The 24,866-nt window shown below is 44.9% G+C and overlaps 1 protein-coding gene across 5 annotated transcripts in view; it reads left to right on the top strand.

The window, feature by feature from the left end:
• FHIT (fragile histidine triad diadenosine triphosphatase) overlaps window positions 1-24,866 on the top strand; it is a 1,063,956-nt gene that overhangs the window by 830,231 nt on the left and 208,859 nt on the right. For all 5 annotated transcript variants that reach the window (XM_082210821.1, XM_082210826.1, XM_082210828.1 and 2 more), the window contains 2 exons: window positions 2,807-2,952; window positions 4,357-4,386. In XM_082210821.1, coding sequence (XP_082066947.1) covers window positions 2,807-2,952; window positions 4,357-4,386 — 176 coding nt within the window. The remainder of the gene's footprint in view (window positions 1-2,806; window positions 2,953-4,356; window positions 4,387-24,866) is intronic.

Here is a 24,866-nt window from a genome sequence, read left to right on the forward strand (position 1 = left end):
CACAAAGCCCTCCTGTGGGATTCCGGCACTCCTCGAAGCCGTTTCTGATCCGCGCTGCTAGCTGCAAGAATCTTCAAAAGAAACAATTTGGACAAGATAAATTGCACATACTTCAAGGAAAGAGGGGGAGTGAAGACTGCTGACAGAAGAGATCTCTGATAAAACAAGACAAGAATAAAATATGAGAAGATACGTTAAGATAACGGTAACGGCAAATGACTGAGGGGGGGGAAACCCCTCATTTATTTTTCTATGTGATTAAACAAGAATCCCCTCCCCTAATAAGTCAGAAATGTCGTTTTAAGGACTTAAGCTGTGGATTTAAGGCTGTGTGGAGATAAACTTTCGAACCAAAGCAATGTTCCAAGTCGAAGCTGGAAAGTTAAGAGTTTTGGAATGACGCAGTTAAAAATGCCGTCGCCATTTTGGGAGGCACTATCCCTTGAGTCTGGGATGAGAAAGAGAGAAACAGAGTTGTTTACATATCATGGATTAACTCCTCAGTGGGACTTAAGAGTGACAACTGCCTAATTTATGATGGAAAGAGCGATGTTATCTACAAAGGAGATGTTATATGGAAACCATCTGGACTTAGATGGGAAGAACGGGAAATTCACACAGGATTATTACATTTGCTTATCAGCTTAAGGAGACTAACAGGAGAGATCGTAAAGGAAAAAGAGAAATTATATGAACAAGATATGATGTGGAAACACCAAGATAAGATTGGATAGAACTATGAATTTTGTTTGGACTGATTGGGACTGATTTGGACATTAATGCAGTAATAAGAAGATTATTTGAATCCCCCTTTGGATCTTGAAGTGTGGGTTCCCCCAACAAAATTTAAAAAATTTGGCTTTGTAATTTGCAATTTATGTGATGTGGTTTAATTTGATGTGATTGGCCAGTTAATATTTTTTTTTTTAAAAAAGAGTGACTTTTTGATAGACAATTTCAGCTTGAGGAGCTTTGGAGAGATACTGCTTCAGCACATAGCTGTCAACCATCCCTTATTTGGCGGCAAAGTCCCTTATCCCAGCACTGTGTCCCGCCTGCTGGCCAGGGAGGAGGGAAGCTCCAACTGTGTTGCTTGGCTGCGTTGCTCACCCAATAAGGAGTCTAAGAATGACTGGGGGGTGGAGCTTGCATGCCTTGTGCCGATCAAATCGGCCTCGTTGCCTGGGGACTGGCCTTTGCTCAGCACTTCCCAGCGGAGAGGTGACGGTGGTTTTCCTTGCTGCATCCTCTTTGCTGGGTTGCTGCGCTGTGGGAACCACTGCTTGAGGCTTCGTTTGGCTGCTGGCTGGGCTTTCTGCCTTTGGCTCGGAGGGGCTCAGAAGTTGAATATACCTGTGTTTGGAAAATCCCTTATTTTGGCTGCTGATCCCTTATTTTCGAGGCTGCTGGTCCCTTATTTTCAAATCTGTAAGTTGACAGCTATGCTTCAGCATATGCAAGCCTCAAATCTGTCTGAACTGGCTTGCTTCAGTTCTTGATTTGGGATTCATCAAAATCAAATGCACACCCTAATTTTAAAACTCTGAGGTCGCGGCCCTGCATGTACTTACCTTGGAATAATTTTCCTTGGGACTTACTTCTAAGTAGACATGCTTAGGACTGTACAGATATGGTGCAACCCTGAACAACTCACTTTGGAAAAAAAGGACTTACTGCCAAGTAAATATGCATAGGATTGCAATTTGCAATTTTACATCCGCTTACTTGGGAATAAGCCCCACTGGACTCAATAGGACTTACATCTGAGTAGACACATATAGGAATCTGCTATACGAAACTCTTATATCTTAAGAGACCAGATGATCCTAATTATGGCACCTGAAATGTGCCACAGCAAAAATCTCTAATTATACAGTGAGGGCCCGCAAATTATATGCTCCAGAAATTACAGTTGTATGACCAAAATATATTAACATTTGCAAATCTAATCAGTTATGGCAATAGAATTATTGGCCACAAGCCACTACAAATCTGAAAATGCTTAAGCCCACTGAAGTCACAGCTCTGATCATGGAAGTTGTGTAATCCAACAGTCACAACTGTTACTAGCAATGTTCATAATCCCCACGACTAGGGTTGCCATATTTTAAAGTGAAAATCCAGACACAAAAGACTAAAAATAAAATTGAAGTTTTTTGTTAAGCTTTTTAAATGTAAAATCTCAAAAAAAAAAACAGACCAAACCACAAACCTGAAGTTTTTGAGCTATTTTAAAGAAAAATCGATTTTCCCCAACATTGCTGTGATTTCTGCTCAGCCACTGCTTATGACTGCTGAATCATGGCAATATCCAGACATATGGCAACCCTACCCACCACCACCATTCAGAATGTGAATTTATGCAGCCCAAAATGCTTGGATGTGTTCAAAAAACGACTGCTGTTTTCTCCAGGAAGTTAACCTACTGCTTGGAATATAAAAGGGGATTCTGCACATGTGTGTTCAATGCGCTTCAACTGTTCTTCAAGATTTTCCTCTATTTTCTATCCAAGTCTTCGCTGCTTCAGGCAGAGCATTGTAGAATTCCCCAAAAGCTGACTTTTCAGACTCACTCGGTCATTTATGCAGCTTGAAATATTTGAAATGGAGCTCTTGGTCAAAGCATTCAGACAAATAATGCACAGATCTTCTTTCCGCAGGTGCTGAATTCCCGTCAAGATCACAGAACTTGGGTGTTTGGGGCTGTTTGTTAGGTATATGAACATACTGTTTAGAATGCTGAAGGGAAGGGAACGTTCTGAGATGGAATAATATGTCAGTTGTGCCTTAACATTATGCAAACCAGATGTTCTCATTTGCCCACTCCGCCCTGTGGAACGATTCCGCGATCTGCGCCCTGAAGAAGTGGCTGATTTATTTCGCACGACGCAGCTGGTTGGAAATGTAGTGGAGCAACATTTTGGTGGGACTTCACTCACCATTTCCGTTCAGGTTAGTAAGCAGTTCTGTCGTGCCTTCTTTATCGTGCTCTTCCACAACCTAGAACCCTCCAGATGTTTTGCACTATTACTACTACTACTACATTTATATACCACCCTACCTCTGTAGATGTCAGGACAGTTCACAGCATAAAATTACAATATGAAAAACACATCATACATAATAAAAATAAGAACAAAAACAAACCAATAACCCCCACTCCCATAACACATTTAAAAGGGCACCATATGTCAATCAATCCAAGGCCTGGTTGGAGAGGAATGTTTTCACCTGGCGCCTAAAGGTGTATAATGAAGGCACCAGGTGAACTTCCCTGGGGAGAGCATTCCACAGACGGAGAGCCCACTGCAGAGAAGGCCTGTTCTTGTATTGCCATCCTCTGGACCTCTTGAGGAGGAGGCACACGAAGGAGGGCCTCAGAAGATCTCAGAGTCCAGGTCAGTTCATATGGAGAGAGTCAGTCTTTGAAGTATTGTAGCCCTGAGGTGTTTAATGCAGTGGTGTTGAATGCAGTGGTTCCCAATTAACAAAGTAATGTGGATGGCCTGTTTTTGAAAAGCCAATCCATGGACCCCCTACTTTTGAAAGTTTTGATATCTCTGTGGTAGTTTTCGTTATGGGAATGGTGCCATGGACCCCCTGGGTGGGTTACACAGCTACCCTGGGGGCCACAGACCACCAATTGGGAACCCCTGATTTAAGGCCACACACAAACACATTTTTAAACATCTGGACTTTGTCCACTTCCTTACTTTCTTACTTGTTTGTGCTTTGCTGGTTGGCAGCAGCCATTTTGGGGCAGAAACCATGGCAAGAGTGGGGAGAGAGATTAGAAATTCCCCCATAGGAAATAATGGAGATCATCAGCTCGTTATGTGAACGCTTGCCTAATAAACTATTTCCCGGAAACGCATTGTGGCTGATAAGCGGGACTACTAAAATCTAAATAACAACACCACTTTGGATCCAGTGGTCACCTCTGATACCCCAGTCCTTTTGTTAAAACCATGTTGTGCAAATGGCCAATTTGCCACGCCGCTCCTCGTCTGCCAACAGCTGACTTTCCTTTTACAAATAGCACCCATCAATCTTGGTGAGCACCATAGTTATTGGGAGCATTTATGATACGAGATGCCAAGGGCTGGGGGAATAAATGTGGCAGCCTTTATTTCTCTTCAGACCACCTTTTCCTATTTGATGAGGACCTGAAATAAAAAGGTGTCTGTTCCCGAAAGCTTTGGCGCCAAATCATACCCACGAGAGCGCTATAAATTAATGCACAATGAAATTGGATTTAAATTATTAATGGGCGATATTTTTGAATACCCAAGAGAGACTCGTCGGCTGCTCTTATCTCAGTCTCCTCCATCCCCTTCCCTTTCTTCTCATCTACAGGACGGTCCTGAAGCTGGACAGACTGTGAAGGTGAGTGCTTATTTTATTATGCAGAGTACAAATTAATAAGAGACAATTATGAGAACTAATAAAACCAGTCAGCTGCAGCACATTGCAGCATTGCTATTTTATCCTTGAAGCTGGAGGGATCCCGAATCTTCTGTGCGGCTGTAAATAGATTGATTGAAAGGGAATATGGTGCAATATGGTTACACCTCACCACCTCTCCAGTCTTAAGCAGTGACTCTTGACCGCTGGTCCATGGAATGGCTCCATCTCGGCACACTGCTGTCTTCTGCGTCTGGGACCTCCACGGCTGAGTAGGGATCTTAAGAGCCTGGCTGGGTCAGACTCTCAGTCCAGCTAGTCCAACAATTTGTTTCTCACAGTGGCCAGACAGAAGCAAGGCAGGCAACAGCTCTTTCCCTAGTGTATGCCCTTGGTATACAGGGAAACTATCTTTGAGCATGGACGGTCTGTTCCACTGTCATAACTAATACCTATCCTTCATATGCTTGCATAATTCATTTGTTTGTGTGGGTGTGTGGCTGCCCTTCTGTGACAGTGAGTTCCAGAACCTAAGTATTGCTATTGTGGAAATAGGTATTTCTTTTGGTCTGTCCTGAACCTGATGGGTCTGTCAATCCACTTTTCAGTCGGTGACCTTGAGTTCTTGTTATGTAATAAACTTCCTTCCCTCCCCACCTTGATTTTCCACAGCCAGCCAACAGCCACCTTCTTTTATCAGAAGGTCCCCATGTGGATTATAACAATTGAAAGAAAAGAAGTTAAAACAGATTACAATCACAGAATAGGGTGGATTCTGAAAACACTCATATCAAGTGTCAAAGACCAGGGTAAAGAGATGCGTCCAGCATTTCACAAAAGCTGTATAGTGAAGCACGCTAATTGGAATGGACTTTGGTCTTATTTGTGCACAAGCAAGTATGTTTCCTCATAAGTTAGCACCCAGTGGTTTGCATCTGAGCTTTTGAGATAACGTCCTAAAGAAAAGATGGCGTTTGAAGCATTGGGAGATGCTAGGGAAACTCTGGGTGTGGCGTTTGATCTGCCATAGCTGTTCCACACATGCAAGTCATCACTTTAACATTGCAGTCATCAAGTGATGAAACCTTAGCAAACACCAAAATACACGCCCACTGTTGGAGTTAACCCCTCGAGGGTTGTGGCAGCTGAGGGTGGGGCATCCCGTGGTGTGTCTGAAGCCTGTCTGCTGTGGCCAAGTGGTCGAGGATCTTTATAACATAAAACAGCCCAATTGGATCAGGCCCCTCGCCCACCTAGTCCAGCCTCCTAGTCTCACAGTGGCTAACCAGTTATTGCAGTGTGGGTTGAATGTGAGCTTCACTTTTGCTGCTGCCTGACTTCAGTTTCTTACCATATTAATATAATAATAATTTATTATTTATACCCCACCCATCTGGCTGGATTTCCCCAGCCACTCTGGGTGGCTTCCAACCGAATATTAAAAACAACACAGCACCAGACATTAAAAACTTCCCTAAACAGTGCTGCCTTCAGTTGTCTTTTAAAAGTAAAATACTTGTTTATTGCCTTGACATCTGCTGGGAGGGCATTCCACAGGGCAGGAGCCACTACCGAGAAGGCCCTCTGCCTGGTTCCCTGTAACTTCACTTCTCGCAGTGAGGGAACCGCCAGAAGGCCCTCGGCGCTGGATCTCAGTGTCCAGGCTGGATGATGGGGGTGGAGACGCTCCTTCAGGTATACAGGCCGTTTAGGGCTTTAAAGGTCAGCACCAACACTTTGAATTGTTCTCGGAAACGTACTGGGAGCCAATGAAGATCTTTCAGGACTGGTGTTATATGGTCTCGGCGGCCGCTCCCAGTCACCAGTCTAGCTGCCGCATTCTGGATTAATTGCAGTTTCCATGTCACCTTCAAAGGTAGCCCCACGGAGAGCGCATTGCAGTAGTCCAAGCGGGAGATAACTAGAGCATGCACCATTCTGGTGAGACAGTCCGCAGGCAGATAGGGTCTCAGCCTGCATACCAGGTGGAGTTGGTAGACAGCTGCCCTGGATACAGAACTGACCTGCACCTCCATGGACTGCTGTGAGTCCAAAATGACTCCCAGGCTGCGCACCTGGTTCTTCAGAGGCACAGTTACCCTATTCAGGACCAGGGAGTCCTCCACACCAGCCTGCCCCCTGTCCCCCAAGAACAGTACTTCTGTCTTGTCAGGATTCAACCTCAGACTTCATTTGTTTAATCAGGCATCCAAAAAAACCAGTGAGGACCCATTTGAACATTCCCCTGATGGGGCCCAAAACTCCTCTCTCCTGCTTCTGTGATGGCTCAGCTCTGCCTCCACAGCTGGAACCAGTAATGTTTCTGAATACCGGTGGCTAGAGACCCCAGGAGGGGAGGCTGCTCCTGTACTCGATTTCTGCTTCCTGGTTTCCCGCAGGCATCTGGTTGGCCGCTGTGAGAACAGGATGCTGAGACAGATAAGCCAAGATCCAGCCAGCTCTTCCTATGTTCTCAATACAGTGGGCCAGTGGAGAATGTCGTTGCCACTCTGCATGCACGACATCTCCGGGCCCCTCCTTTAGCCGCTTGGCAAATGTATTTTTCTCTCTGGGCGCAACTTCAGCCCTTGTCCCTGGAGGGCTGTGTGTATGTACGCTCTCTGCTGGCATCTTGTGGGTCTTGCGCTGTGCCTCTTTTCCTTACACCTCTGTGTGGCACACATTCAACACTGCTTGTAAGAAGAGAAAGGATTTGAGCTGCCCGCCTGCACTGATTCCTGGGGGTTTGCAGTAACATGGCCATTATTGGTGTGCCGCTGAGGCTGATGGGGCAGTGATGTTGCGGTCTTGGTGGGTGGGTGTGGGTGTGGTGTGATGCAGGGGATGTTCTGGGGGCATGCATTGAGGTCTGTGCAACATGTAGGTGGCTTTGCTGGGCTCTAGTGGTGTTCCAAGGGGATGAGTCTGTCAATTTTTAAAATGCATTTTTTGGATTTTCTGGTTGTGTGTGTTTCCCCCCTCCCTTCCTGGGCTGACCACCCATTAAATATGGCAGCTGTTTCTCAAGAATAGGAGTGGCCTATCTCTGTTCCTGGTGTAATGTGAGTATAGGATTTACCCGTTAAAGGCCCTGTTAGGGTTGATTAAGACAACACTAACATCTGACAACAGCAAATGGAAGCAATTCTCTTCCTTTCCATTTGCTGCATTGACCTTATTTGTGGGATAGTTTGTGTTACCGCCTGGGAATAGCTAGCAGGGATGGAAGAAGAAAGAGAGAGTGTGCGTGCAGGGAGAAAGGACAACAACTACAACTTTTAGTTCACCTCAGATGGATGGATAGGGCAAAGATTCACAAATCTTACTGAGGAAGCCCAACAATGAAATCCCATTCTTGTCTTCATTTACTGCCTTTCCCATTCATGGCCTTGAAATTACTCCTCCCTGTCCAATCCACTTCTGCACCACAGTGGTCCCATGAGGTCTACTGCCACTGGTACAGTGTTTGACTGGTAGCTTTTCACCTACCCACTATCATCCCTCCCAACCCCTTTCTGTATAGTGGTACCTCGGGTTAAGTACTTAATCCATTCCAGAGGTCCGTACTTAACCTGAAACTGTTCTTAACCTGAAGCACCACTTTATCTAATGGGGCCTCCTGCTGCTGCCGTGCCGCCGGAGCACGATTTCAGTTCTCGTCCTGAAGCAAAGTTCTTAACCTGAAGCACTATTTCTGGGTTAGTGGAGTCTGTAACCTGAAGCGTATGTAACCTGAAGCATATGTAACCCAAGGTACCACTGTATTCCCAACATGGCACTCATGGATACCAGCAATCCCACTAGTATCTTCTATGGCACTTGAAAAAGGTCACAGTAAATATCTCCACAAAACCCACAATACACAATATACTGTTTGCTCTTCCTGTTTAGTTCCTGTTTGCACTGGCTTTGCGTCACCTATATTAAAAATTCCACCTCAAACAGGACAACATTTCATTGAATATGCAAACTCCCTTCCATTCTGAACAGGAGAGATGCAACAAACTTCTCTCTGTGAGCGAGTGTCTTTTCCCATTTTTAGGGAGGCCATTTTTTAGATACAGCAGCCATTTTTGTTACACCACACCCCTCACAACAGCCATTTTCTGTTATGCTGCATACCCATGGCAGCCATTTTGTTTTATACCACACAACCCATGGCAGCCATTTTGTGACTGGGGACCACCGTCTCAGAATTCCAGATGTGCTTACTGGTGTATAAAGTTTGACAGTCTTGCCGTATTCAAATTAATCTTGCAAATCCAACATAGGCAGCGGGGCACAACTTTAAACAATGTTAGTATTTGGCACAAAGGGACATTAACCATTTCCCTTTCCTCATGTCATGAAGAGACATTCTTTTCCCACTCCTTCCCGTTGTTTAGATGAAGAGCACCACTTTCCAGCACCATGTGGAGGCTGCTACAAATGATAACCACCTTGTCACTGACTCCCCACTGCTGCCATAAAGCATAGAGCCAGCCATTGAGTTCTTCTGGAGGGTGGCAATAGCAAGTTCCCACACCAACGCTTTGACTTGTGGGCAACAGTGATATGGAAATTTTCTGTACTGGGCTCTGGAATGTCACTGAGGCTGCTAGTTCATCCTGTTGCACACATCCTAATCTTGGAGCAGCAAGAGACTCCAGGAATCCCAGTGCTTACTCAGGGTTCAATTTCCTTGGAATGCAAGTTAATGGAAATTGTGGTGTCCTTAGGCTAAAACTGGTTTTATTTGCACATATATGCAACCTGAGCATAGGATGGAGGGGCTCAGAAATTCCAGAAATAGACTGAAAAGAGAAGTTGCTGAATTACAACTTATTACCAAACTTAAAACCATGGGGAGACCTGGTCTGAATAGAGCAGTGGCGTAGCATGGGGGGTGCCAGGGGTGCCGGCCACACCGGGCACAACATTTGGGGGGGGCACATTTGGCCGGCCCTCCTCGAGGAAGCAGGAACCCCACTGTCCTCGGACCTCCTCCGAAGCCTGGCGGTGGGGCGGAGAGACCTTCTCTCCACACCAGCCTTCGGATGGCTGTCCTGAAGACTTGTGGTGGGAGCAGTGGCGTAGCGTGGGGGATGCAGGGGGGCCTGCTGCACCTGGCGCAACATCTGGGGGGGGCGCGGAAGAGACTCGAGTGCTAAAATCCACGGGTTAGGGGGCGCAAAATACTTGCCTTGCCCTGGGTGCTGAGAACCCACGCTACGCCACTGGAATAGAGACATTGGATTCTTATCTCATTATACATGATGAAGCTATTTTGGGCCATCTCACCCCTTGCTTTTTCCTATAAGACCAACTGCAGTCGTTAACAGTTGTCAACAGGTTTACCACACCTATCAGTCAATCACCCGTTCCCACCACCCTTCTGAGTAATACCCCTCCTCACCCTCTCACTATGTATAAGGGTCTGGTGACTTCTGTTTCAGTGTATCTGAAGAAGTGTGCATGCACACGAAAGCTCATACCAAGAACAAACTTAGTTGGTCTCTAAGGTGCTGCTGGGCAATTTTTAATTTTTTAGAATATATTTATATTGTTTTATTGTATTCGTAATATTTTGTTGGAAGCTGCCCAGAGTGGCTGGGGAAACCCAGCCAGATGAGCAGGGTATAAATAATAAGGCATATGAATGAACATGTGAATGGCAGCCCTTAACTGGCCATCTGAGCCCATTATCGTACAAAGAAACTTCTCTGACCAGTTCAGCAGCCTCTTCTGCTAGATTCTAAACCACCTTGGCCTGCAAGGGACCTGCAAATATAACCCAGACTGACACACACATGCTGAAACCTATAACAAGACATATTTTGGCTATTGCAGGGGTAGGTCATAACTTCCAGTGGTCTCATAGCAGTGCTTCTGTTGTGCTAAGTCTCTGTATCAGCCTGTGACTAGGCACCACATTCTGAAATTATTACCGCAGTAGTTTGAAAGGCTGGCTTGATTAACTAATCACAGCTTGAACCATGCGAATTTAAATCTACAGCAGGCTGTGATGACCTCACTGTTGGGCTATAGGATTCCCTGCAAGTGCACTCACGGGCAAAGTGTTAGTTGAAAGAAGTGCTCCCTTGATTAGCCATCAGCAAGTATATATCTTGCTTTTAGAATTAAAGGTTGGGGAAAAATTGATTTTCTATTGTATGAGAAGCACCGGCCACTCGATGTGTGTGTAGCCAGTGGATTTTGAAGATATGTTGATTTGCTGGGGGCTTCTTGTCCCATTAGCTTAATAAATGTAATGAAATGACAACACCCCGCTGATGTTATTGCAAACTCCTGGATTTTCAAGATCACATATTGTACTCTCTTCTAGATATATGAGCTGCTTTTCTGGAGAGCACCATAATTTGCGATAATTTATTGTCGCTATGCTGATGGCATGGGCTTTTTAAAAAAGAAATAAATAAAGAGAAAAATCAAACTCTGGGCATTTTAATAAAATTAGTTGCATTCCCAATCCATTTCTGATTCAATTACCTTAATCACAGTCTGAAAAAGGCCAGTCCGAGCCACTGCTTGGTCTCCTGAGGGACCATGAGACTCAAAACCAATCATTAGGTATGAGAACCACATCTTAAATTGCAATAAATAATGTTTCTCTCTTGCCAGCATCAAACATTTTTCTTGTCCAAAAAGGAGAAAAAGATAAACACAAAATGAAATGACATGTTTATCTGTGAAAGAAGAGCAAATGCCATTGTTCATTTTGATGGGAGTAGATTAGGTATCACTAACTAGGCCCTTTCTCTTCCTTCTCTCACCTCTCTGTATAGTCTTAAAAAGTTTGGGGGACTGGAGGAAAGGAAACAGAGTCCTCATTACTATGCTCACAGTATATTGTCATCTTCACATGTTGATTAGATCTGCGGTTTTAAAAACGCAAGAAGCAGCGGAGCGTAACATCAAAATGGTTGTAAGTTATCTGCTGAATACCACAGTCCGGGAATCTCATGGATGCATGTCATATAAAAATGGTGACAACATCTAAGCACCTTCCTTCTTGAGTCCCATATGTTGTCAATTGCAAATTCAACTAGACAGACAGGGAACTGAGGTTGATGCTTTCAATGTGGTACAATCATTTCAGTGCCTCACCTTCTGTTAATTATTCTAAGCTGCAAAGATTGGCTTCCCGTATTTTTTTTTTATGATGGGCATGTTTTGCTTTTGCAGATGCTTCTTTAATGGTGCACTAAATCAATACACCTGGCTGGAGTTTTGTAAGCATCTTAACCCGAAGTGAAATGTCTCTATGGAACCGAATCCCTCTTTAGCCTACAGCTGATCCTTCCTAATTTTCTTGTCTTCTCTCATTCCTATTGTTCCTGTGGACTAGGGGGTTTGAATATTCAAAATTAATCACAGCACAGCAGGCCTTGATTGCATCAGAAGGATTACAGTCATTAACAGCGATGCAATGTTAATGCGTCTGAGCATCCTGTGGATTCATATACACAAACCTTGGGCTAATAAACCATGAAAGCCACCTTTTCGGTCTTTCAGATGAGCAACAGAAGCTGCAGCTAAAGGAAAGATGGGTCACCCTGAGCATTCTCTCCCTGCAGACATAGCTGTGAAGAAAGGCTAAGATGGCTGAAACATTGCTTTTGGTCTGGATATCCCAGACTTCTCGCTGAGGCCAGAAAGCTAGGAGGCAAAAAAAAAGTGAGACATTATATATGAAAACCATGATAATGCTAGTATGTGTATAGGGTGTTAGGAGAGGAGTAATACCTCTGGTGAGGGACGCAGGTGGCACTGTGGTCTAAACCACAAAGCATAGGACTTGCCAATCAGAAGGTGGGCGGTTCGAATCCCCGCGACGGGGTGAGCTCCCGTTGCTTGGTCCCTGCTCCTGCCAACCTAACAGTTTGAAAGCACATCAAAGTGCAAGTAGATAAATGTGGCGGGAAGGTAAATGATGTTTCCGTGTGCTGCTCTGGTTCATCAGAAGTGGCTTAGTCATGCTGGCCACATGACCTGGAAGCTGTACACTGGCTCCCTCGGCCAATAAGTCGAGATGATCGCCACAATCCCAGAGTCGGCCACGACTGGACCTAACGGTCAGGGGTCCCTTTACCTTTTTAATACCTCTGGTTGGGGACATCATGCTGCTCCTGGGATAGTTTGTCCACCATTGGTCTCCACCCTGCATTCAGCTGTCAACATGCGACAGCAGCCACACCCCAGGAATGGCTTCCGCTGGCCGGCTAAACCAGGTGAGGATATGAGCTATGGCATGCCATAAGACAGCACTGTCAAAATGAGAAGGAAGATCATCCTGTGCTTTCTAGGTAAAGGTAAAGGCAAAGGACCCCTGGATGGTTAAGTCCAGTCAAAGGCGACTATGGAGTTGCGGCACTCATCTTGCTTTCAGGCCGAGGAAACTAGTGTTTGTCTGCAGACAGTTTTCCAGGTCATGTGGCCAGCAGGTCTAAAGTGCTTCTGGTGCAATGGATCACCGTGACGGAAGCCAGAGCGCACAGAAACACTGTTTACCTTCCTGCCACTCCGGTACCTATTTATCTACTTGCACTGGCAATGCTTTTGAACTGCTAGTTTGGCAGGAGCTGGGACAGAGCAATGGGAGCTCACTCCGTCGTGGGGATTCGAACCACTGACCAGCATGCCCAAAGAGGCTCAGTGGTTTAGACCACAGTGCCACCCGCGTCCCTTTGCTTTCTACAGTAGGGGTAGCCAACATGGTAGCTTCTGGAAGCCTTTGGACTACAACTCCCACCAGCCTCTATCAGAATGGCCAATACTAGGGGTGATGGGAGATGGAGTCCAGCAAAGGAGGGCATCGTACTGCCCACCCTTGTTCTATGGACTTATGGGTGAAATGGTGAAATGCTGCTACTTCACACTGTGTCCTATCCAGGTTTCAGCAGCCATTTCATGGAAGGCAAGTCTCACAAAGTTTTCTAATCTTTGCATCTTCCAGTTATTGTCATTAGGAAAGGGCACCTGGCCTTCTCGCTGCCGCCATCCCTTGATGCTAGAAGCAGCATTAAAAAAAAAAAAAAGGTTGATGGCTGGAGGAGACAAAGGAAAATGAAGGCCGTGGAATGATTGATGGACGTGACACTCTTTGAACTGAGAATAGCGAGTGCTGCAAGGCACTGATAAATGGAAATGATGGCTTGGATAATGAAGTCTGTTTTAGAAATATCAGGAGCTGAAGATCCCCTGAAGGGAAAAGGGGGCAGGCCCAATTCCCATAATTCTCTCTGGTGGTAAATTATGATGGGTCTGGAGATGGATCTTTTTGTTTTGTTTTGCTTCTGCACTACAGAATGTCACGGTGCTTTCCATTGCCAGGCTTCTAAGTAACATCACATTAGAGGTCTGCCACATTCTGAACATCCCAGACATGCACATTAAAAAGGTCTTGTAGCATCCTGAGGAATCCACCAATTAGTCACAGTTAGAAAAATGAAGGAAAGGGGCTCCTTCTCTCTGACAGAGTCTTTGGACTCTCTCTCCTTGAGGCCAAAGTTAAGGGTATGAAATATTTTTTGTGACTTCATTAACTGTAATTTATTCCAAAAACATTATTATAATTTCTCCTGGGAGGTGGAGGGAGGCTGCAACCCTGAGCCCATTTAGCTAGGAGTAAGCTGGATTGACTTCAGTAGGACTGACTTCTGAGTAGACACGCTGAGGCTTTTGCTGGTGAGGCGAAGGGCCAGCTGCCTGTTGAGAGCAAAGACATTGTAGTGACTGTTTCTAAGCACTATAATCTTCCATTGGTCTAAGATGGAGGTAGGGAACCTGAAGTCCTTCCCATGTTGTTGGACTCCATTTTCCAGCAAGTCCTGCTTGCATAGACAGTGATTGGTATCATGGGAGCTATAGGGTCTGCGTCAGGTGTGGGAACCTTTGTCCCTTCAGATGTTGTTGGACTACAACTTTCCTCATGCCATTGGTCATGCTTTTTTGGGTTGATGGGAGTTGCTGTTCAGCAACATCTAGGGTGCCAAAGGTTTCCCAACCCTGGTCTGTATAAATCTATACAATAGTTATGGATATGTATGGATGTATTCATGTCCTGGAACGCGGGTGGCGCTGTGGGTTAAACAACGGTCGGCGGTTTGAATCCCCGTGACAGGGTGAGCTCCCATTGCTTGGTCCCTGCTCCTGCCAACCCAGAAGCTCGAAAGCATGTCAAAGTGCAAGTAGATAAATAGGTACCGCTCCGGCAGGAAGATAAACGGCGTTTCCATGTGCTGCTCTGGTTCGCCAGAAGCGGCTTAGTCATGCTGGCCACATGACCCGGAAGCTGTACACTGGCTCCCTCGGCCAATAAAGCAAGATGAGCGCTGCAACCCCAGAGTCGGTCACGACTGGACCTAATGGTCAGGGGTACCTTTACCTTTACCTTCATTCATGTCCTAACATTAGGAATTAACATTTTAGAATTTTATTTCTAGTTGCATTGTTTCATCACAAATGTGCCTACTGCCCTGGACTCCTTTGGGAGGAAGGGCGGTATATAAATTTACAAAATAAAAAAATAGACATGGCCTGTATCAAAATCCAACAGAGTAAGAACAACATGCAAATGTGCAAACACTCTGTCACGATGCTCACCCTTAGAGTTGAGTTTGCAGAGTTAAGACCTTTCAAAAGCATATTATATCTGCTTTCCACCATATTTCTCCCATTACAGCTCTTGTAAATATTGTATAGCCTTTCCTCCAGGAGAAAACATGCACAGCCTTTGTGTGTGAAAGAAATCCTGATTTGCTTACAATTGTGTTGCTCTTGTCCGTAAATCTTTTATTAGGAAGAAGTTGCAAGGCTGGGATTCTACTTCCATGAGTTGCTTTTCAATAGCCTGTCCCTTACTTTTTTATTTTATGATAAAGTCAGAAAGGTTATTATCTTTTCCCTTATCATTGTTCTGCATTGATTTTGAGGTTTCTGACCAGATCGCTATTGAGAGGTGTAAGAGCAAATTCAGAGTGGACCAGGAAAACATGAGAAGTGGGATTTCTACCCCTGGGAATTGAAATGCTCTTTGGGATTTTTCCAGTTTCCACGTTGCACCTGACATGCATCCCTCCCTGGTTAAGCACAGGGTTGATCCCTTGATTAATAACAACAACAACAACAACAACAACAACAACAACAACAACAACAATAATTTTATTATTTATACCCCGCCCATCTGGCTTGGTTTCCCCAGCCAGTCTGGGCGGCTTCCAACAGAATATTAAAATACATGATAGCATTATAAAATGATTGATGCCATTGTCTGATATTGTCTGCAACTGTGATACAAGGAGCATGTGAAGGGGATTCACAGGCTCTTCTGCATTTATCAAAGAGGACATCACATACTTGACCTCAGAAGAGCTCTATGCGCACACATGCCAGTGTTTGAAAATACTGCTTTTCCACATCGAAGCAGGCTTTCCTTTGGCATTCGTAAGGACTAGTAACATTTCCCCTCCTCATTACAAAAAAGAAAATATGAAAGCTGAATGAGTGTTTTACTATGTGGATAATTCCTAGCTCTATTCCTTTTATCTGCCACAGCTAAAACCCATCTAAATTATGATAATTCCAGACCCTCAAAGTGTCCCTATTTTCCAGGGACAGTCCCAGATTTACAGAAGCCATCCTGGCTTCTGATTTGATCCCAGAACGTCCCACTTTTCCTTTTCATTGGAGAAATGTTGGAGGGTATGGAGCTATGTGACCCCCCCCCCGAGCCAAGGAAATAAGTAACTATACAGTCATACCTCAGAAGTCGAACACCTTGTGAGTCGAATGTTTTGGCTCCTGAACACCGCGAACCCGGAAGTGAGTGTTCTGGTTTGTGAATGTTCTTTGGAACCCGAACGTCCGACGCAGCTTCCGTGGCTTCCTATTGGCTGCAGGAACTTCCTGCAGCCAATAGGAAGTTGTGCCTTGGTTTCTGAATATTTTGGAAGTCGAACGGGCTTCCGGAAGGGATTCCGTTTGACTTCCGAGGTACGACTGTATAACCTTAGGAAGACATTTGAAGGCAGCCCTATATAGGGAAGTTTTTTTTAATGTTTATTTTTTATATACAGTGGTCCCTCGGGTTAAGTAATTACTTTGTTCTTGTGGTCCGTTCTTAACCTGAAACTGTTCTTAACCTGAAGCACCACTTTAGCTAATGGAGCCTCCCGCTGCCGCCGTGCCACCAGAGCACGATTTCTGTTGTCATCCTGAAGCAAATTTCTTAACCCGAGGTACTACCGTATTTTTCGCCCTATAGGACGCACTTTTCCACCTCCAAAAAGGAAGGGGAAATGTGTGTGTGTCCTATGGGGCGAATGCAGGCTTTCGCTGAAGCTTGGAGAGCGAGAGGGGTCGGTGCGCACTGACCCCTCTCGCTCTCCAGGCTTCAGGAACATATCCTCAGCCTAGGCAGCCCTGCGGGAGTTCCCGTAGGGCTGTCTAGGCTGCGGATAGCAGCCTGCTTCCCGGAGCATCGGACGCCCTGAAAGCAGAGCGCCCGACGCTTCGGGAACACATCCACAGCCTAGGCAGCCCTGCAGGAGGTCCCGCAGGGCTCTCTATGCTGTGGATAGCAGCCTGCTTCCTGGAGCGCCCGGCACGCTGAAAGCAGAGCGCCCGGCGCTTCGGGAACACATTCGCAGCCTAGGCAGCCCTGCAGGAGTTCCTGCAGGGCTCCCCACGCTGCGGATAGCAGCCTGCCGCCCGGCGCGCCCGGCCAGCCCCACAAGCTTGGGGGACAGCAAGGAGGTGCAGCGCCACCATCCCGCTGTTCCTTGACCTGGTTCGGTTTCCCTGACCTGGTTTTGGGGGGGAAATAAAGGAAAAAACATGTTCCTTTATTCCCCCCCCCAAAAAAAAAACTAGGTGCGTCCTATGGGACGGAGCGTCCTATGGGATGAAAAATATGGTATCTCTGGGTTAGCAGAGTCTGTAACCTGAAGCGTATGTAACCTGACGTGTATGTAACCCGAGGTACCACTGTGTGTTGGAAGCCACCCAGAGTGCCTGGGGCAACCCAGTCAGATGGGTGGGGTATAAATAAAATTATTATTATTATTATTATTATTATTATTATTATTATTATTTGTTGTTATTGAATAGGACATCCCTATTTTCATCGGAGAAATGTTGAAGGGTAAGTAATTTAGAGAGGCTAAAGTGTAGGTAAGTAAAGGGAGGGGGAAACCAAGGTTCAACAGCCAAGATGAGGAGCCACTGTGGAAATGCATGGTCGGTCTTGCAGCTGCTAGAACTTCCTCCTGTTCCTTGGTATATTTACTCTGCAGAACAGATGGGCATCTGTAAAAATAGAAGAAGGTCCCTTTGAGATCTGGGAAGATGTAATCTTGCCTCCTGCTTTAGAAATGCAGAGTAAAAGCTGCCCCCTAAGCTAGTGCATTGCTCTTTTTATACATATAATGGTGTGAGTTCAAATCCCAGCTTATGGTACGTGAAGCTGTAAAGTTAGTTTTATCTTCCCCTCAAGTTTGTGCATGTCACAAAGGATATGTTTATGGCTGGATAAGATTCCGTGTGATTGACAGACTGCACACAAGAGGTCAGGAACTTAGGCAGAAGGAGGGGGTGTGGGTAAAAGCGAGGTCTCTCAGAAGGGCTTTGCTGTGTGTGCACGACCGGCTTTCTGCTTATATTCATACGCTCCCAGAATACCTGGGTGCATTTTGCAAGCCGTTCCAGTCTGCCCTGTGAAAACCTCTCTGCAGGCAGCATTAATGCTTTCTAAGTAAAGAAATCCTGCTTCTCAGTGCGCGCGCTCTTCTTAAGGTCCAAAACAAATGCTGCTATAACGAGTGATTCAACTGAAATGGGGAAACTGTCTTCCTTATAAGAAAAATCTCCATGTTTTAAATTTTATTTTTATTTCAGAAATTTTATATTGTAATCAAACCACAAAGCCATTTGTAGAGTAGCTGGACGATTTAACATTAGGGGTTTTTTTTGGGGGGGGACTGGAATCAAAGGAGCAAGTTCACAAATCCTGATTTTCTTTTTCTTCTGTTGTCATGCTGCGTATCTTGGGGAGCCTCACCACACGTCTAGACATTTCTCTTTTCCTCCCCACTTTGTGCTGCCATCTCTGTTTTCAGTGACAGCTTTCAAATACTTACTTTGACATAATCATATGGGACTTCTCATCTTTCCAGCTGAATCCAAAACTTCTGTCCCTGTATATCTGCTGCCAAGTCATATCAACTTTTGTGACATTCTGCCAACGCACCATTTGGTGTGGCCTGTTCTGAACATTTTATTTGTCTCTTTGGCATGCCTTGGTTAGAACTAGGTCTTTATAAAAATAAAAATCCTTCTACCTATCCATCGAAAAAGAGACAGACACTTCACCGCTCCAGGCGGCTAACAGTCAATTTAAAATGAACAATAAAACATTAAGATCGTCATCAACAACAAGGAGAGGAGCCCTGCAGGTGAAATATTTCTAGGTCAGCAGAATTTACTCAATACAGTGGTACCTCGGGTTACGAACTTAATTTGTTCCAGAGGTCCGTTCTTAACCTGAATCTGTTCTTAGCCTGAGGCGCGCTTTCGCTAATGGAGCCTCCCGCTGCCGTGGCTCAATTTCCGTTCTCATCCTTGGGCAAAGTTCGCAACCCGAGGTACTACTTCCGGGTTATCAGAGTTTGTAACCCGAGGCGTTTGTAACCCAAGGTTCCACTGTAGTATTCTTACTATCAAACAGGTCCTCCCCAAAATGCTCTGGAAAAGGTCTGTTCTGTTCTGTTCTGACCATGGGTAGGCAAACTAAGGCCCAGGGGCCGGATCAGGCCCAATCGCCTTCTAAATCCGACCCGCAGACAGTCTGGGAATCTGTGTGTTTTTACATGAGTAGAATGTGCCCTTTTATTTAAAATGCACCTCTGGGTTATTTGTGGGGCATAGGAATTCGTTCATCCCCCCCCAAAAAAAAATAGTCCGGCCCCACACAATGTGTGAGGGATAGGGGACCGGCCACCTGCTGAAAAAATTTGCTGACCGCTGCCCAAGACCATTCCATTGTAACTATCCAACCTCCCAAAATTTCAACACCTCTTGCGATGGTTTGACCCCTTTCCGTTTTAACAGTACAAATTCTACATACCTTCCATATCTCCTCAAAATCATTTCTCCTGCGCATACCCTGTCTTACCTTAATAGCACATGTTAATTTATCATTAATCCCACACCTCTTTATACCATTCTTCCATTTTATATTCACCTTACCCCTTCCACTTTGTAGATATAATAACTCGTGCAGCTGTCAATAAATTTGTGAGCAAGTCCTTCATAGCCTGCAAACCTTCCCCTCCATTGTAAATTGATAATAATGCTACTTCTGGACTTTCAGTCAGAAAGTCAGTGGTTTCTGTTATCTCCTTAAACACCCTATGCCCCCAAAATTGTACATATTTACACCGCCACCTCATGTAAACATAAGTCTCGGTTTCCTGGCATCCCCTTCCAACATAACACCAAATATTCCTTGTTTATTTGATTTAATCTTACTGGTGTTAAATACCATCTCCATACTAACTTATAGTAATTTTCTGGTATCCTTATAGACAACATTTTAAAAGTGTGCTTCTCCCATATTTTCCTCCAGCTTTGACTATTTATCTCCCTTGTTATCTCCTTTTCCCACACCTCTTTTAATTGATCTTGTTCATCCTCCATTTCTACTAATAGTTTATGAATTTCACTGGTTTCCTATTTTATAATGACATTTTCTTCTTTGTCTCCCATTTCTATAATCATTTTTCAAATTTTGTATATTCTTTCATTCCTTGTTTCACCTTAACCACCTGTTTTCTGGGGTTTATACCATCTACTTTTATTAATTCTAGGTCACTTATCCTCATTACAAATTTATTAATCCTACTTTGCCAACCCTTTACCTCTGTCTCCGATATCTTGGTAACATTCTAAATAAAAAAAATTATTCTACACAAAATTGTCATTATAATTATCGCTATTCTTCCAAACTATGAAAGCTTAATTTTTGTATATTCCTCCAACTTTTCTTTAATTTCCCTCTTTAATTTGTTAAGATTCTCTTGCTCTAAATTTTCTAAATTTCTTGTTATATTTATTCCCAAATACCTTATTACATTTCTTAATTTTATATCTGTTTTTTTTCCTTCAAAATTTTTCATTTTTCATCTTCATCGTAGTAAAATATCATCATCTCTGATTTGGACCAATTAATTCACAACCCTGTTACTTCTCCATTTCCCCCCCAAATGTGGCTCTATTGTTGTTGTTTAGTCGTTTAGTCGTGTCCAACTCTTCATGACCCCATGGACCAGAGCACGCCAGGCACTCCTGTCTTCCACTGCCTCCCGCAGTTTGGTCAGACTCATGTTAGTAGCTTCGAGAACACTGTCCAACCATCTCGTCCTCTGTCGTCCCCTTCTCCTTGTGCCCTCCATCTTTCCTAACATCAGGGTCTTTTCCAGGGAGTCTTCTCTTCTCATGAGGTGGCCAAAGTATTGGAGCCTCAGCTTCACGATCTGTGGCTCTATTACCTGCCTCTATTACCTTTTTTCTCCCCCTCTTTTTCTTCAACCCTTCCTTGCACACAGGCCATGGTAACCTGATGAATCTTCCACTCATGTGACTGCTAAGCATCCATTTCGCCTTCTGCACAATTATGACGCCACGATCCTTTCCTATTCCTCATACCCTTCCATATCACCACTTTCATTTTCACCCCATTCCCATGCCTCTCACTCTTTCCACAGGGAAGGGTTTGCATATGCGAAGGGGATATAAATTGTGGTGTTTTTTTTTAAAAAAAGACATAGGATCTTCATGCAGACAGAAACTACAGTGGTACCTCGGGTTACATACGCTTCAGGTTACGTACACTTCAGGTTACAGACTCCGCTAACCCAGAAATAATTAAGAACTTTGCTTTAGGATGAGAACAGAAATCGTGCTCTGGTGGTGCAGCGGCAGCAGGAGGCCCCATTAGCTACAGTGGGGCTTCAGGTTAAGAACAGTTTCAGGTTAAGAACGGACCTCCAGAATGAATTAAGTACTTAACCCAAGGTACCACTGTATAGGCTTTTCCCTTGCACGGTGATAAGTAGCTTCCTTTCCATTCTGCAGAGATCCTGTGCACATAAAGTATTTGCTGGCAGAATCACCAGGACTGTGGCCGCTCTCTTATATAATGATCTAATTACTATAGTTCATGGTGGGGAATCATAGAATCATAGAGTTGGAAGAGACCACAAGGGCCATCGAGTCCAACCCCCTGCCAAGCAGGAAACACCATCAGAGCACTCCTGACATATGGTTGTCAAGCCTCTGCTTAAAGACCTCCAAAGTAGGAGACTCCACCACACTCCGTGGCAGCAAATTCCACTGTCGAACAGCTCTTACTGTCAGGAAGTTCTTCCTAATGTTTAGGTGGAATCTTCTTTCTTGTAGTTTGGATCCATTGCTCCGTGTCCGCTTCTCTGGAGCAGCAGAAAACAACCTTTCTCCCTCCTCTATGTGACATCCTTTTATATATTTGAACATGGCTATCATATCACCCCTTAACCTCCTCTTCTCCAGGCTAAACATGCCCAGCTCCCTTAGACGTTCCTCATAAGGCATCGTTTCCAGGCCTTTGACCATTTTGGTTGCCCTCCTCTGGACACGTTCCAGTTTGTCAGGAGCTTCAGCAAAATCTCAACAGCATTAAAATTCAAGCTTGTCCCAGTGCAAACATGCCCTATAAATTCCCCCTCCCCCATTTTTAAGAAAATGGGTGTGAATTAAGTGGCATCAGCTGTATTAAACTGTGTGGGTGAGCTGAGTGTTGGCAAAATGTGAAATGTGTTTTCACTGCTGCTCAGAAGCAAAGTGAAAGGTGCCAGCTGTAGAGCACAGAGATAATAGGACCCTGTTTTCTCCAGTTTTTGGCTTTCCTAAGCTATAATAGGAACACTTCAGAAATTCGAATGAATTTTATTATTACGGTCACAGACCAGTTCCAGCTCACTTACAATATCAGGAAAACCATAAAACACAGCAGGAATACATTGCTTCAGAAGTTCTTGTCATCCCTACATCTGGAGAGAAATTCAGGTTTCAGATTACCTGGCCTTGTTTCTGAAATTGAACTTGTGCGGGATTTGTTTTTTCTCATTTCCAAATTTGCACAAAGCACTGTGCGTGAACAATGTGTCTCCGCTTTCAGCTTCTTCCAGCCTCTTCTTTCCCTTTATGAACCTGCAATCTCTTAGAACATCCTTCCCTAAGTTTCGCCTTTCAGATATTGTTGAACTACAACTGTCCTCAGACCCGACCAACAAAGCCAACGGCCAGGTATGATGGGAATTGTAGTCCTATAACATCTGAAGGGCACCAGCTTGGGGAAGGCAGGTTAAAGCTGTAAAATATGCACATCAGAAGTGAGAACCCCAAGACTCGTAGTCTTGGTGGAGTTGGTACGAATGCTTATATGTTTATTATACCAAATATTTGTGCATGTAAGAGATGCAACATGGGTACTTTCTGGTACTAAGTTTCACAGATAAAAATAGGGACACACTTGTAACACCTCTCTCCTGCGCCGGACCCATGCTTGCACATACATTGTTGGAGCTTGTTGTCACCTTTGATGTGCTATATGCATTTAACTATACCATCACATAGAAAAAAACCCATAATGGCCTTACAATACATTCTTTACAGTGCATATACAGTGGTACCTCAGGTTACAGATGCTTCAGGTTACAGACTCCACTAACCCGGAAATAGTACCTCAGGTTAAGAACTTTGTTTCAGGATGAGAACAGAAATCACACGGTGGTGGCGCTGCGGCAGTGGGAGGCCCCATTAGCTAAAGTGGTACCTCAGGTTAAGAACAGCTTCAAGAATAGACCTCTGGAACAAATTAAGTTCTTAACCCGAGGTACTGCTGTACTTCATAACTGTTGTGCACTGCATGGTCCACACACCCACTCAGAGACTGAATTTCAGATGACCCTAAGGAGGGAGCTAAATCCCGAAGAATGAAAATACTAGCCACTCACCCTATTTTATTCTAAACCACACAACCCACAAAAAAATGGTTTGAATACGCAGTAGTCTTTAATTCATGCCCACTGTTCTGAGAGGAAAATGCCACTAAAAGGTTAGTATGCCTAGGGGCAGAGAGCTCTGTTGTCTTCTAGAATAGTAAGTTTGCTTTCCCTTTGCTTCTGCCATAATCAGCAATGCCTGGTCACAATATGCAACCCCCCCCCACATCTGTTTAAACATTATAGTCATGCCTGCTGCCAGGGGTGACATGAATCTGTTTGTGGCTGCCCCATGTGTTGAACTACTGAATTGCAAGTGGCAACCTTCTTGGTGTAGAACTCTCTGGCCAGAGACTGACTCTCCTCACCCAGGTTGGGCACTCGATCCTTCCAGGTATATAAAGAGCTTTCTGCTCCAGCTGACTCTGGCTTGTGCAATGAGGTCTTCCTGTGCAAGTGTTCTTGGTCCCGCCTCCTGGTTCGCCCAGGTTCTCAATTTGGTTTTGATTTCTGTCTTGCTCCTCATGCGTCCCTCACTCCCAACTTTCTATTTGGTCCTGACTTCTGGCTTGATCCTGCCCATGGCCCAGCCCAGGTCTCTCCTGGTTATGCGGTCTTTCCTTGCACCTGTCCCATGTAGAGACAGAATGTGATAGCAGTTAGAGTGCTGGACTGGGAGCAGGGTTCAAAACCCCACTTGGCTATGGAGGTTAGTGGGTGAGCTTGGGCCAGTCACTTACTCCCAGCCTAAGCTACCTCACAGGGTTGCTGGAAGAATTAAATGAGGGTGGCGAGAATCAGATACACCACCCTAAGCTCCTTGGAGGAAAGATGGATACAAATGTTAATGATAATAATAATAATAATTCCATAGGTAAAGGTAAAGGGTGAAGGGACCCCTGACCATTAAGTCCAGTCGTGGCCAACTTTTGGGTTGCGGAGCTCATCTCACTTTACTGGCCGAGGGAGCTGGCATACAGCTTCCGGGTCATGTGGCCAGCATGACTAAGCCGCTTCTGGCGAACCAGAGCAATGCACGGAAACGCCATTTACCTTCCCGCCGGAGCGGTACCTATTTATCTATTTGCACTTTGACGTGCTTTTGAACTGCTAGGTGGGCAGGAGCAGGGACCGAGCAACGGGAGCTCACCCCGTTGTGGGGATTCGAACCGCCAACCTTCTGATCGGCAAGTCCTAGGCTCTGTGGTTTAACCCACAGCGCCACCCGTGTCCCACTAATAATTCCATATTCAAGCTTAATTGCTTGAAATATCTTGGGGGCAGCCTTCATGACATTTCTAATGTTGCCTATTGTGCTTTGAGTTTATCCTCAAAGCAAAGTTTATGCCAATCTGAAGGTCTCCCTTTTGCCTCCAAATACCGGATTTCTTATGTTGCGTTAAAAAACAAAACAAAAAACAA

The sequence above is a fragment of the Podarcis vaucheri genome (assembly GCF_965113315.1).
Source record: "Podarcis vaucheri genome assembly, chromosome: 2".
In the NCBI taxonomy this organism is placed as follows: domain Eukaryota; kingdom Metazoa; phylum Chordata; class Lepidosauria; order Squamata; family Lacertidae; genus Podarcis; species Podarcis vaucheri.